We start from the raw sequence: 15,949 nt of genomic DNA, 5'->3' as shown, positions 1-15,949 counted from the left end.
CCGATACTTCGAGAGAGATTGTCCGTTTGTACACGAAGTGCATCCAGTTTTTGTCGTAGCCCTCTCAACTTTTTAACACATGCTACGTGGGTGAAATGATGATAGCATGCCAACTTTCAACATTTTCATAGTTCATTTGTAGTGCTTTTCAATTTCAGGGTCAACTAGCTCAAAAAAAAAGTAAATGCACGAAGAATACCAAATGAAGTCAGAAATTGTTGAAATTTTGTGATGTGCCTTAGAATGGTGCATTTTGAACAGACAAAAAGTATGGAGTTCAAATAAGTTCAAAAAAATGAAATCCCTTTGTAAGAGATGAGTTCTTGTTCGAACCCTCATACTTCGAGAGAGATTATCCGTTTTGTACACAAAGTGCATCCAGTTTTTGTCGTACCCTCTCAACTTTTTAACGCATGCTATGTGGGTGAAATGATGAGAGCATGCCAACTTTCAACATTTTCAGAGTTCATTTGTAGTGCTTTTCAATTTCAGGGTCAACTAGCTCAAGAAAAATAAGTAAATGCACGAAGGATACCAAATGAAGTCAGAAATTGTTGAAATTTTCTGATGTGCCTTAGAATGGTGCATTTTGAACACACAAAAAGTATGGAGTTCAAATAAGTTCCAAAAAATGAAATCCCTTTGTAAGAGATGAGTTCTCGTTCGAAACCCTAATACTTCGAGAGAGATTGTCCGTTTTGTACACGAATTGCATCCAGTTTTTGTCATAGCCCTCTCAACTTTTTAACACATGCTATGTGGGTGAAATGATGATAGCATGCCAACATTCAAAATTTTCATAGTTCATTTGTAGTGCTTTTCAATTTCAGGGTCAACTAGGTCAAAAAAAAAATTTAATGCACGAAGAATACCAAATGAAGTCAGAAATTGTTGAAATTTTGTGATGTGCCTTAGAATGGTGCATTTTGAACACACAAAAAGTATGGAGTTCAAATAAGTTCAAAAAAATGAAATCCCTTTGTAAGAGATGAGTTCTCGTTCGAACCCGTGATACTTCGAGAGAGATTGTCCGTTTTGTACACGAAGTGCATCCAGATTTTGTCGTAGACCTCTCAACTTTTTAACACATGCTATTTGGGTGAAATGATGATAGCATGCCAACTTTCAACATTTTCATAGTTCATTTGTAGTGCTTTTCAATTCAGGGTCAACTAGGTCAAAAAAAGTAAGTAAATGCACGAAGAATACCAAATGAAGTCAGAAATTGTTGAAATTTTGTGATGTGCCTTAGAATGGTGCATTTTGAACACACAAAAAGTATGGAGTTCAAATAAGTTCAAAAAAATGAAATCCCTTTGTAAGAGATGAGTTCTCGTTCGAAGCCCAGATACTTCGAGAGAGATTGTCCGTTTTGTACACGAAGTGCATCCAGTTTTTGTCGTAGCCCTCTCAACTTTTTAACACATTCTATGTGGGTGAAATGATGATAACATGCCAACTTTAAACATTTTTATAGTTCATTTGTAGTGCTTTTCAATTTCAGGGTCAACTAGGTCAAAAAAAATAAGTAATGCACGAAGAATACCAAACGAAGTCAGAAATTGTTGAAATTTTGTGATGTGCCTTAGAATGATGCATTTTGAACACACAAAAAGTATGGAGTTAAAATAAGTTCAAAAAATGAAATCCCTTTGTAAGAGATGAGTTCTCGTTCGAAACCCTCATACTTCGAGAGAGATTGTCCGTTTTGTACACGAAGTGCATCCAGTTTTTGTCGTAGCCCTCTCAACTTTTTAACACATGCTATGTTGGTGAAATGATGATAGCATGCCAACTTTCAACATTTTCATAGTTCATTTGTAGTGCTTTTCAATTTCAGGGTCAACTAGCTCAAAAAAAAAGTAAATGCACGAAGAATACCATATGAAGTCAGAAATTGTTGAAATTTTGTGATGTGCCTTAGAATGGTGCATTTTGAACAGACAAAAAGTATGGAGTTCAAATAAGTTCAAAAAAATGAAATCCCTTTGGAAGAGATGAGTTCTTGTTCGAACCATGATACTTCGAGAGAGATTGTCCGTTTTGTACACGAAGTGCATCCAGTTTTTGTCGTACCCTCTCAACTTTTTAACACATGCTATGTGGGTGAAATGATGAGAGCATGCCAACTTTCAACATTGTCAGAGTTCATTTGTAGTGCTTTTCAATTTCAGGGTCAACTAGCTCAAAAAAAATAAGTAAATGCACGAAGAATACCAAATGAAGTCAGAAATTGTTGAAATTTTGTGATGTGCCTTAGAATGGTGCATTTTGAACACACAAAAAGTATGGAGTTCAAATAAGTTCAAAAAAATGAAATCCCTTTGTAAGAGATGAGTTCTCGTTCGAAACCCTAATACTTCGAGAGAGATTGTCCGTTTTGTACACGAAGTGCATCCAGTTTTTGTCGTAGCCCTCTCAACTTTTTAACACATGCTATGTGGGTGAAATGATGATAGCATGCCAACTTTCAAAATTTTCAGAGTTCATTTGTAGTGCTTTTCAATTTCAGGGTCAACTAGCTCAAAAAAAAGTAAATGCACGAAGGATACCAAATGAAGTCAGAAATTGTTGAAATTTTGTGATGTGCCTTAGAATGGTGCATTTTGAACACACAAAAAGTATGGAGTTCAAATAAGTTCAAAAAAATGAAATCCCTTTGTAAGAGATGAGTTCTCGTTCGAAACCCTAATACTTCGAGAGAGATTGTCCGTTTTGTACACGAATTGCATCCAGTTTTTGTCGTAGCCCTCTCAACTTTTTAACACATGCTATGTGGGTGAAATGATGATAGCATGCCAACATTCAAAATTTTCATAGTTCATTTGTAGTGCTTTTCAATTTCAGGGTCAACTAGGTCAAAAAAAAAGTAAATGCACGAAGAATACCAAATGAAGTCAGAAATTGTTGAAATTTTGTGATGTGCCTTAGAATGGTGCATTTTGAACACACAAAAAGTATGGAGTTCAAATAAGTTCAAAAAAATGAAATCCCTTTGTAAGAGATGAGTTCTCGTTCGAACCCGTGATACTTCGAGAGAGATTGTCCGTTTTGTACACGAAGTGCATCCAGATTTTGTCGTAGACCTCTCAACTTTTTAACACATGCTATTTGGGTGAAATGATGATAGCATGCCAACTTTCAACATTTTCATAGTTCATTTGTAGTGCTTTTCAATTTCAGGGTCAACTAGGTCAAAAAAAGTAAGTAAATGCACGAAGAATACCAAATGAAGTCAGAAATTGTTGAAATTTTGTGATGTGCCTTAGAATGGTGCATTTTGAACACACAAAAAGTATGGAGTTCAAATAAGTTCAAAAAAATGAAATCCCTTTGTAAGAGATGAGTTCTCGTTCGAAACCCACATACTTCGAGAGAGATTGTCCGTTTTGTACACGAAGTGCATCCAGTTTTTGTCGCAGCCCTCTCAACTTTTTAACACATTCTATGTGGGTGAAATGATGATAACATGCCAACTTTAAACATTTTTATAGTTCATTTGTAGTGCTTTTCAATTTCAGGGTCAACTAGGTCAAAAAAAATAAGTAATGCACGAAGAATACCAAATGAAGTCAGAAATTGTTGAAATTTTGTGATGTGCCTTAGAATGATGCATTTTGAACACACAAAAAGTATGGAGTTCAAATAAGTTCAAAAAAATGAAATCCCTTTGTAAGAGATGAGTTCTCATTCGAAACCCTCATACTTCGAGAGAGATTGTCCGTTTTGTACACGAAGTGCATCCAGTTTTTGTCGTAGCCCTCTCAACTTTTTAACACATGCTATGTTGGTGAAATGATGATAGCATGCCAACTTTCAACATTTTCATAGTTCATTTGTAGTGCTTTTCAATTTCAGGGTCAACTAGCTCAGAAAAAAAGTAAATGCACGAAGAATACCAAATGAAGTCAGAAATTGTTGAAATTTTGTGATGTGCCTTAGAATGGTGCATTTTGAACAGACAAAAAGTATGGAGTTCAAATAAGTTCAAAAAAATGAAATCCCTTTGGAAGAGATGAGTTCTTGTTCGAACCATGATACTTCGAGAGAGATTGTCCGTTTTGTACACGAAGTGCATCCAGTTTTTGTCGTACCCTCTCAACTTTTTAACACATGCTATGTGGGTGAAATTATGAGAGCATGCCAACTTTCAACATTTTCAGAGTTCATTTGGAGTGCTTTTCAATTTCAGGGTCAACTAGCTCAAAAAAAATAAGTAAATGCACGAAGAATACCAAATGAAGTCAGAAATTGTTGAAATTTTGTGATGTGCCTTAGAATGGTGCATTTTGAACACACAAAAAGTATGGAGTTCAAATAAGTTCAAAAAAATGAAATCCCTTTGTAAGAGATGAGTTCTCGTTCGAAACCCTAATACTTCGAGAGAGATTGTCCGTTTTGTACACGAAGTGCATCCAGTTTTTGTCGTAGCCCTCTCAACTTTTTAACACATGCTATGTGGGTGAAATGATGATAGCATGCCAACTTTCAAAATTTTCAGAGTTCATTTGTAGTGCTTTTCAATTTCAGGGTCAACTAGCTCAAAAAAAAGTAAATGCACGAAGGATACCAAATGAAGTCAGAAATTGTTGAAATTTTGTGATGTGCCTTAGAATGGTGCATTTTGAACACACAAAAAGTATGGAGTTCAAATAAGTTCAAAAAAATGAAATCCCTTTGTAAGAGATGAGTTCTCGTTCGAAACCCTAATACTTCGAGAGAGATTGTCCGTTTTGTACACGAATTGCATCCAGTTTTTGTCGTAGCCCTCTCAACTTTTTAACACATGCTATGTGGGTGAAATGATGATAGCATGCCAACATTCAAAATTTTCATAGTTCATTTGTAGTGCTTTTCAATTTCAGGGTCAACTAGGTCAAAAAAAAAGTAAATGCACGAAGAATACCAAATGAAGTCAGAAATTGTTGAAATTTTGTGATGTGCCTTAGAATGGTGCATTTTGAACACACAAAAAGTATGGAGTTCAAATAAGTTCAAAAAAATGAAATCCCTTTGTAAGAGATGAGTTCTCGTTCGAACCCGTGATACTTCGAGAGAGATTGTCCGTTTTGTACACGAAGTGCATCCAGATTTTGTCGTAGACCTCTCAACTTTTTAACACATGCTATTTGGGTGAAATGATGATAGCATGCCAACTTTCAACATTTTCATAGTTCATTTGTAGTGCTTTTCAATTTCAGGGTCAACTAGGTCAAAAAAAGTAAGTAAATGCACGAAGAATACCAAATGAAGTCAGAAATTGTTGAAATTTTGTGATGTGCCTTAGAATGGTGCATTTTGAACACACAAAAAGTATGGAGTTCAAATAAGTTCAAAAAAGTGAAATCCCTTTGTAAGAGATGAGTTCTCGTTCGAAACCCACATACTTCGAGAGAGATTGTCCGTTTTGTACACGAAGTGCATCCAGTTTTTGTCGCAGCCCTCTCAACTTTTTAACACATTCTATGTGGGTGAAATGATGATAACATGCCAACTTTAAACATTTTTATAGTTCATTTGTAGTGCTTTTCAATTTCAGGGTCAACTAGGTCAAAAAAAATAAGTAATGCACGAAGAATACCAAATGAAGTCAGAAATTGTTGAAATTTTGTGATGTGCCTTAGAATGATGCATTTTGAACACACAAAAAGTATGGAGTTCAAATAAGTTCAAAAAAATGAAATCCCTTTGTAAGAGATGAGTTCTCGTTCGAAACCCTCATACTTCGAGAGAGATTGTCCGTTTTGTACACGAAGTGCATCCAGTTTTTGTCGTAGCCCTCTCAACTTTTTAACACATGCTATGTTGGTGAAATGATGATAGCATGCCAACTTTCAACATTTTCATAGTTCATTTGTAGTGCTTTTCAATTTCAGGGTCAACTAGCTCAAAAAAAAAAATTAAATGCACGAAGAATACCAAATGAAGTCAGAAATTGTTGAAATTTTGTGATGTGCCTTAGAATGGTGCATTTTGAACAGACAAAAAGTATGGAGTTCAAATAAGTTCAAAAAAATGAAATCCCTTTGGAAGAGATGAGTTCTTGTTCGAACCATGATACTTCGAGAGAGATTGTCCGTTTTGTACACGAAGTGCATCCAGTTTTTGTCGTACCCTCTCAATTTTTTAACACATTCTATGTGGGTGAAATGATGAGAGCATGCCAACTTTCAACATTTTCAGAGTTCATTTGTAGTGCTTTTCAATTTCAGGGTCAACTAGCTCAAAAAAAATAAGTAAATGCACGAAGAATACCAAATGAAGTCAGAAATTGTTGAAATTTTGTGATGTGCCTTAGAATGGTGCATTTTGAACACACAAAAAGTATGGAGTTCAAATAAGTTCAAAAAAATGAAATCCCTTTGTAAGAGATGAGTTCTCGTTCGAAACCCTAATACTTCGAGAGAGATTGTCCGTTTTGTACACGAAGTGCATCCAGTTTTTGTCGTAGCCCTCTCAACTTTTTAACACATGCTATGTGGGTGAAATGATGATAGCATGCCAACTTTCAAAATTTTCAGAGTTCATTTGTAGTGCTTTTCAATTTCAGGGTCAACTAGCTCAAAAAAAAGTAAATGCACGAAGAATACCAAATGAAGTCAGAAATTATTAAAATTTTGTGATGTGTTTTAGAATGGTGCATTTTGAAAATAACAAAATAGATAATAGTTTGGATAGTTAAAATTATCATAGTTTTGTCAAATTCTCAAATATGCAAAAAGAATTTTTAATAAACATAGTTTTTAATTGAAAATAACAAAATAGATAATAGTTTGGATAGTCAAAATTATTAATTATGAAAATAGAAAAAATTGAAACTATATTCGAAGTTATAGAGAAAAATCAATCTAAAAATCATAGAGAAAATTCAATCTAAATTGACTTTGAATTTAGATTGAATTTTCTCTATAATTTCGAATATAGTTTCAATTTTCAGTGAGTTTAGGCCCGTAAGCCTGCTTTAGAGAGGAACTCGATGGAGAAGCTGCGGCGGGGCTTATAAACAATTGTTAGTCCCCTCGCTGGGCGAGGTGGGACTAAACTTATCGTGCAGCGAGGAGGGGCTTTAGTCCCGGGTGGAGCCACGCCCCGGAACTAAAGACCCCCTTTAGTCCTGGTTGGAGCCATGCCCCGGGACTAAAGACCCTTTTTCGGCAGGCGAGGAGGCGGGAAACGAGGGGCTTTAGTCCCGGGCCGTGGATCCAACCAGGACTAAAGGGGGTCTTTAGTCCCGGTTGGAGCCACGCGCCGGGACTAAAGATCCACCTATATAAGCGGGACTTCGAAAAATTCCAACCCAAATCATCCATTTCTCTTCTTCTTCCTCTCGTTCTCGTGCCCGGCGCGGCACAGCGACGAACTCGATGACGCCGTCAGGCTGCCCGCCGTCCTGCTCGCCGCCGCCTTCCGTCCTCCTCGCCGTCGCGCCGTCCTCCTCGCCGTCGCGTCGTCCTCCTCGCCGCCGCGCCGTCCTCCTCGCCGTCCTCCTCGACGCCACGTCATCCTCCTCGTCGTCCTCCTCGCCGTCGCGCCGTCCTCCTCGCCGCGCGCCGTCGACACCTCTGGCCGGTAAGCCCCCCGCCCACTCCTCCCCAACACTCCGTCAAGTAGAAGAAAAGAAGAAAAAGGAGAAGAAAAGAAGAAAAAGGAGAAGAAAGGAAGAAAAAGGGAAGAAAAGAAGAAAAATAATTTTTTTTCTCATTTAATTCCTATTGTTATTAGGTTTGTGCTAGACTATTAGGGTTAGTAATATTTAGAATTAGGAAAAAGGAAAATAAGAAGAGGAGGAGGAGAAAAGAAGAAAAAGGATAATAAGAAGAGGAGGAGAGGAGAAGAAGATGAAAAATAGAAGAAGAGGAGAAGTAGAAGAAGAGAAAAAATTAGAAGAGGAGGAGAGGAGAAGTAGAAGAAGAGAAGAGGAGAAGTAGTAGAAGAAGAGGAGAAGTAGAAGTAAAAGAAGAAGTAGAAGAAGAGGAGAAATAGAAGAAGAGGAAAAAATAGTTTAGGGTTACAAGAAGAAGAAATATTGTATAGTGTATATGCTTAAGTGTTAATAGTGTTTCTTAGATTATTGCTTAATTTTGCTATTGTATATGCTTAAGTGTTAATAGTTTAATTTTGCTATTGTATATGCTTAAGTGTTAATAGTTTATTTTTAGCAAGAAAATTAATAGAACTAGTTTATTTTTTTAGTTCATTTTACGATGCCTATCCCGCATCCTCGTCGTCGACTCGGCGGAGGACACCTGCTTGATCAGAGGGGCCCTGTCCGGGAGTGGGCTCCGCCCGGCTGGTATTGGGAGGTGCTACCTTCCGGGGGGCGTAGGTTGGTGAGGAGCCAGCCCGTCGTTGACCCGATCCTTGTTTGGTGGCGGTCGCGTGGGCCAGTGAGGGTGCCGAGGCTTCCGGACACCGCGGAGGTGGTACGTCACCGTGTCAGCGAGGAGGATGAGCACGTCCGTCGCTACATGGTTGCGTTGGAGGGCAGGTTCGAGCATACCTGGCAGGTTCTTCGGGGATCTCACTGGAGCTACGATCCTGTGATGGTTCCTTCTCTTTGGGTGTCCACCACCCGCGCCGATACCCGTCGGGCGCTACGGTTCTAGATGTATCAGTGATGCTATATGTATGATAGTATTCGAGGAGTATTAGTGCTAATATTCGACGATTACGGACAAAAGAGATGATGTATTAGCTTATAATTGAATGCATGCTAATTTGAATACTACTTTATTTTACGATTTGGTTTTGCTTATTGAATGCTCAAATTGGAAAAGTCCTCCTACTTTCAATACTATGCAGAAATCTAGGAGTCCCGGGTGGAGCCACGACCCGGGACTAAAGTTGTTTTGGAACGGAGTTCCTGATAGAATAATTCTTTTTTGGTACAAAGGTTAAGAGAATCCGTTTTTTGCAGAACTATGGATCCACATATCAGGAACCTCGAAGAGGAAGAACTTCTCGAAGATATAATCAAAGACGGCCCCGACGTTGAACCAGCTGAATCTCCGTCGTCATATCTAAACCACGATGTTGGAATGGAGGTCGAGCGACACGAAGATGAAGCCGATGGGGCAGGAGATAGGTCCAATGACGGAGAAGGTGATAGCTCCACTGATGGAGAAGCCGGTAAAGAAATAATAAAGTCCGGCGAGGTATACATATGAAGTTTGACAATCACTTGTAATATGTGAAAAATATTGGAGATAGCTTTATATTGTATACATATACATTCATTTGACGAATGTTTCTCCCTCTTAGGCCTCCACATCGAGCAAAACTACGAAACGAGGCCCGACTAGAAAGTTGGATGCACGGACGCATTACACCTTTGAGGTGATATTTCCTACGGGCGAAGCCAAGCTTCCTAAGAATGCTGCTGACACATTCAAGAAGCAATGCGGAGTTCTCGTTAGGGATCATGTCCCGATCAGCGTTCGGGAGTGGAACAAGCGCAAAGGGGCGACCGATAGTGACTATGTCGCCAAAAGGTACAAAGATAATCTTTGGAATGATCTCATGTCACATTTCAACCTGCCAGAATGTGAGAATGAAGATGCCGCAGACAAACTGAGGGCCAAAGTCAAGCAATGGACTCTAAAGAAGATGGCCGAACTGTTCCGTAGCTGGAAGAAGAAGCTATGGAAAAACTATCTGAAGACAAAGAAAGTGTTAGTATTCGAGGGTATCTAGCCAAGCAGGCGAATCACTGGAAGGCATTTCAAGAGTACAAGGAGTCAGAAGATGCCCAGGCATTATCAGAAAAGAACAAGATAAATGCCGACAAGAAGAAATATCACCACAAGCTGGGGCCAGGGGGCTATGAGACTGCCATCCCAAAGTGGGATAAGAAAGAGCAAGATCTAATAGATAAAGGCATCGTACCTGAACCACTCCGTGATGAGTGGGAATTGAGAGCAAGAAATTGGTTCCTTGCGCATGGTGGGTCGTACGACGAAAAAACAGGGGACCTCATCTGCAATGACGGTCTTAGGATACCCAGGGAGAATTGGAAAAGGATAGTGAAAGAAATTAAGGAGGGAAAAAGAAAGTTCACTGCAGGTAGAGATAAAGATTTGCTCACACTGGTCCTCGGCAATGACGAACATGGAGGACGAACGCGAGGCTTCGGTCCTTCTTACCCGTGGTGGCTTGGGTTTGCCAGAGACCAAGACACTTACAAAAGCCGAGAGAGAGCAAAGAAGCGGCAGCAGGATGAGGAGAATGACAAGTTCAACCAGTTGCTTGCCAGGAATAACGAGCAACAGAAGCAGATTGATGAGCTTAGAGGAGTACCGCGCCAGGAAGATCCTGCACTTGATATTACCGGCGCCCCATCTAAGCAGAAAAGCAGCGTGGCTGAATCTGAGGCCTCGCCCGACAATGCACGAAGAATGATAGAGGGCCGTCCCGGCTACCCTGTGGATGGAATCAAGGAGTCAACATCATGTGAACTCCATCAGAAATTCAAGACATATCCATGAAGGTGGCCGTCGGACAAGCTTTACCTTCTGGCCCTGATGCACGCTGGCATGGCCGTGAGATTCCAGCTGGCTTTGCTAAAGTCGGGGTGGATGAAATCATGACGGGGTTTCATGATATGGAGCTCGACATAGCTCGACCCGAAGATGAGAGGACACTCAGAGAAATACTGGGTGGAGTCATCATATGGGACAAGAACTACATCAAGCTTCCAGGCTCGGCCGCAAGGACAACACCGCCTCCGAGTCGTCGCAGGTCACCTACACCTCCATTACCTCCAAGCCCTCCACATGACGTCGTCCAGCACAACACGAGTCCATCTCGATCACCGCCGCCGGACTTGGGTCGTCCGTCTCCGCCGCCGCCCGCACAGGATACTAAGCGGAAGCGTGCCACCAAGAACGCTCCGCCGACGATTCCTAAGCGACGGAGCCCCCCAAAGCGCAAACGGTCGCCCCTCCCAAAGGTACCTCATGCTAATCTTCCTATCAGACCTTATGATCGTACCCCCGAGGAAAACGCCAGGATAGCAAAGGAACAACATGATACGCAGATGAAAAAGAAGGAACCCGAGCCCCGCCCGGAATACACCGAGAAGCAAATAGCATGGGCAAAAGACTTCATAACCCTTCCATCACAGTATGACTTACACTATAAGCCTGATGACTATACACGCACATTGCAGAAGGAAGTGAAAAAGAGCAGCTCGCATGCAAGTGCAAGTGGGAGCAAATCAAGTTCAACTACAAGCAAGAAAAAATCAGACGTTCCTCAGCTTGGACAACAGGCCAAACAGTCGATCCCACCCCTCAAGTTGTTAACCGAGAATGTTCCCCCTCCGGTGCAGGGGCAAGCTTTTGAAAGAGCAAAGGAGTTGGCGGCTGAATGTGGTATCTCGGTTGAAGATTCGTTGGCTTCCCAAGACGACAGGATACCCAAGGCTGTGGTAGCCCCTAAGCCACAGTTTGTCATGGGAGAGCCTTTGGTCAGCAAAGATGATCTCCCAACAAATATGCGTTACTTGCATCAATGGTACTTAAGTGAATCAAAGAATGGGAGAACGATGATCATGTTGAGTGTCCCACGGGAGTACTAAGGCCGCTCCGAAGAAATCCATATCGACTTTGATGAACTCTTCCAGATGTACAATGGCGACGCCCTCGACAAATCGCTTATGAGTTGCTATTGTCTGTAAGTTTTTCAATTCGTTGTCTACATATAACTTGTTTAGTTATTTCAATTCATTGTCTATATATAACTTGTACTCTATTATGCAAAATGAAGATTCTGGATTGTAAAAGTAAGACCATCCTAAATATTGGGTTTATTGACCCAGATAAAATACATATAGCGACGTTAACTGATAAACCCAAGGAGACGGAGGAAAACCTTTTAAGGTTTCTAATAGATCAAAATTTCTGTGACCACATACTGTTTCCATACAACTTCAGGTGAGGGTCTTTACTCTGTTGTGTCCATTCACTTATAAGTGTAATTGATAAGTTACTGACACACACACATATATATATACATGTGCAGCTTCCATTGGATTCTGTTGGACATTCAAATTGATAAGGGAAGAGTTGATGCCTTCGACCCATTATCAAGACCCTTGGAACAGTTTCAAAGCCTGCAGGACATGCTCCAAGGGTAATGTTAATCATTCTTGCGCTCTATCGGTCTCTTTCGATGATTTTCTGATATATCAATTAATGAAAAACTTAGCAAATCATTATCCTTGTCGGGCAGGGTTTGGAAGCGGTTCAAGTGCGTGACTCCTGGTAACTTTCCTGAGAAGCTGACCTTTAGAGCGGCTCAGGTAAGTTGTAGTATGATATACTTCTATTAATTTTCAATACATTTATGATGCTAGATTATTATTTTGATTATATATATCTATTCTCGTAAAGTGCGACCAGCAGCCACGGGGAACGCATCTATGCGGATACTATGTTTGCGAGACCATTCGCACATTTACCTCAGAGCTCAAGGATCACAGATTCAACATAAGGAATGAACATTCACACATCTATTTTTACCCGTCATTCTTTGTTATCATGATTGATATTCATATTCATCTCCTCTTCTTATATAGCACACGGCCATGAGGACGAAGGTCCTACCAGAGCAACGCGCGATTGCTGTTGCAGAGGAGCTTGCGGGATTTCTGAGGACGAAAGCTATAGATGACAAAGGATGATTTAGTGTAGCTAAGGGCCATTACTGATGTTCGTCCATGTAATCGAATAGACGGGCTCTAGTCCCGATAATTCAAATCTCCATATAATTGTATATATATGCTCGCTTGTAACATAAGTTAATCTTATATATATATATATATATGCATAATTATTTCTATTTAAATTATATGAAAACTAATTCCCGAACACCAAACGAGGCATCACGTTAATCTCCCGAACACCTAAAACCTAAAACCCTAAAACCCAAAAATAATTTCATTAAAAAAACCCAAAAACCAGCAAAATCTGAAAAAATTTAGTCCCGGTCCGTGTAACGAACCGGGACTAAAGGGTCTGCCCCTGGGGCGCTACGAGGCGCCCACGTGGAGCACCTTTAGTCCCGGATTGTAACAGGGCCGGGACTAAAGGTTAGGCCTTTAGTCCCGCCCCTTTAGTCCGGTTGGTGAACCGGGACTAAAGCCCCTTACGGGCCGGGGCTAAAGGCCCCGTCCCCACTAGTGACCGTGTCCCCCAAGATTGTACGGATGGTGTCGAAGTGACCGTCGAGACCATGGAGGAACTGCATGGTCAGGTCGTGGTTGGAGACCAAGTTGTCGGTGTTAGTGAGGCCATCGACAAGAGGCTTGAGACGTCGCGCATAGTCCCAGACGATGAGATCGTCCTGCTTCAGAGTCCAAAACGGGCCCTGATTTGCAAGGAAGTAGTCCCTAATGTGCTTCCAGACAGTGAAGGCGTCAACAACACCTCCCATGGTCAACTTGAGAAGGGAATCTACAAAAGTAAAGAGAATCCAGAGGACGAGCCGATGGTTGACGGTGATCCAAGCCACGTAGGGGAGGTGGGCGGTGCTCGATGTGATCCTGGACGCGATACTGTGTAAGAACGCAGGTGAAGAAAGTGCGCCACTTGATGTACTTGTTCACCGCGGGATCAAGCTTCAACTTAATGTGATTGAAGATATGATCAGTGTGGAAGTTGTGGAGAAGATGATCGGATGGTTGCGCAAGGGCGGGGATGAGTGTGGTGACGATAGCCGAGGTTGCGGCGGGGGTGGAGGAGAAAAGGGAAGGAGCGGTCCCGGGAGGAGAGGACGAAGGTGGGTTGGGGGTGACCGGGGTGGCCTCAGCAGCGGGAAGCTCGCTGAAGATGTCTTCAAAGGCTGGGCTTGGCTCGAGCCTGCCGTTCCTAGAGTCGAGCCGCGGTCAGCCGGAGAACAAGGTTCGACCCCAGGCCCCAGCTTAGCTTCGGCTGGGACGGCACGTCACAAACAAGGACGTTTTCTATCTTTTTTGGGGGCGCATTTGCAATTTCTGAAAGTTGCTACAAGAAATGGTCATATTGACCTGAGAATGCCAAAACAAGAATCTTTTAAAAACCGCTTTGCCCGTTAGCACTTAGCAGCACGATGCCTAACCTCCAACACATGATTATCTTCTTCTTTTTTTGAATAAAGCACATAATTATCTTTCTTTTATAGTATTATTAGTATATGCAACTTAGGTGTGATTCCTGACACGATCATGCGACACAACTAACGGTAGGTGCCTAGGTTGAAATCAAGCTTGGAAAATTCGACAGGGGCAGGCTGTTAGGCGGCTATCTGATTAAAGGTTTCTTGTATACATTTATCACAAATGGATACGTATAACATATACAGAGTGATTTCAGCAGAGAGCTGACCAGCCTCAAAACTAATCAAAGGAAGAAATGTCGAATGATTTAGCTCAATTTGTTATTTTCTGTGAGTTATATCAACAACAACAAGAAGAAGAAGATGAAGAAGAAAAGACTACGAGTAGTATATATATCTCGTTACCTCCACACCGAAGTTGCATTGCCGACCGCCATGAGTCACAGCTCGTCGGAGGCCCGCAGCAACGGCGCCGACGACGCCCAGCCCGGGCAGAGCCGCGTCACCCGCGCGAAGCGGCCTTGTCCTGACGCCGGCGACGTCACGGCTCTCCCTGTGCCGGTCGCTCGTGTCATCGGCGCGGCGGCCGCCGCCTCGCGCTCCATGCATGCACGCCACGGGGGCTACAGCCCCAGTGTGGCCGTGGGCATGGCCGGCGCGCACAGCTGGGCGCCCTACTCGGCCATCATCCCCGCCCTCCGCTCCCTCCTCCTGATGAACCTCAAAGAGGGCGCCTCCCTCAAGGCCGCGAGGGAGGCCATCGCGGGGCTCTACGACCACGCCACGCCGTTCGGCGCCTCGCGCCGGTTCCCCGCCGGCGAGGTGTACGTGTGTCTTGACCGAGCGCCGCTCGCCCTAATGATGCAGGGGATTGTGCAGCCCCTAGTAAAGGCGGAGACGGCCGGGCTGTTGGGCTCACGACTCGCCGGCGCCTGCTCCAACTACATCAGTGGGATCTCTTCCGCCCTCCACGAGCTCACGTGTGTCGACGACCGCCCCGGCATCTCCCCCGTTCTGTATGACCGGGCCATCTTCGAGTCCGTGTTCCTCCTGACATGGACGGAACCATGAGAGAGCTTGTCTGCAAACTTCGCACGGTTTCATAGTGATTGAAAATTGAAATACAAACTGGGTGTGTTCGGTTTGAGATTCAACTGCCAGACCAAAACTTTGGTATGTAACTGTTCTTTGAATCATGGTCATATGCCGTACTCCTACCTGCTAGGGCCTCTTTGACCCGCAGTATTCTTAAAACGAAGGAATATGAAAAATACAGAAATATGATGGTGTGTTCTATAATATCATATAGGATTTGAAAAAAATGTTTGACATCGTATGAAAAACAAATGAATTCTAAAAAAAGGATTGAGTGGATGGAAATTTTTCTTCAAAATATAGTACAAATGAATCCTATGAAAAAAATCATAAAGATTCCAATAATCCTACGAATCAAATGAGCATCAAAGAAAAAAAAACAAAGGGTCCAAACCCTTCAAAAATTCTATGCAATTCCTTTGAATCAAAGGAGCCCTAAAGCTTTGACAAAATTGTTTGTCTGTTTGTGTATTGAGGATTCAGTGCCATGTATTTATAGTGGTAATGTTCTTCCGTTATTTTGTAATAGCTTACCGCAAATGCCATCTCCACTATCCAAATATCCACCACAACTATTAAGAGCATCTCCAACAGCCGCGCTTTGCGCTGCGTCTAAAAAATGTGTTTGCCGCGCGCGCTTCGGCTGGTTTAGCGCGGGGATAGGCGCTGGCTCCAACAGCCGCGCTATAATGCAGCGCGCACGGCGCTCCAGCAGTGCCCACAAATGCAGCGCGCGCAGCACGCACAAACCACATATACA

The 15,949-nt window shown here is 42.2% G+C and overlaps 1 protein-coding gene across 1 annotated transcript; it reads left to right on the top strand.

Moving 5' to 3' along the window:
• Positions 1–14,527: 14,527 nt before the first annotated feature.
• LOC123399488 lies at positions 14,528–15,364 on the top strand. Its single transcript, XM_045093896.1, has one exon. It carries the CDS (start codon positions 14,530–14,532, stop codon positions 15,163–15,165), a length of 636 nt encoding a protein of 211 aa, XP_044949831.1. The 5' UTR covers positions 14,528–14,529; the 3' UTR covers positions 15,166–15,364.
• Positions 15,365–15,949: the final 585 nt, after the last annotated feature.

The sequence above is a fragment of the Hordeum vulgare genome, chromosome 5H, assembly GCF_904849725.1.
Source record: "Hordeum vulgare subsp. vulgare chromosome 5H, MorexV3_pseudomolecules_assembly, whole genome shotgun sequence".
Taxonomy (NCBI): domain Eukaryota; kingdom Viridiplantae; phylum Streptophyta; class Magnoliopsida; order Poales; family Poaceae; genus Hordeum; species Hordeum vulgare.
This window is presented reverse-complemented; position numbering and strand designations above follow the sequence as displayed.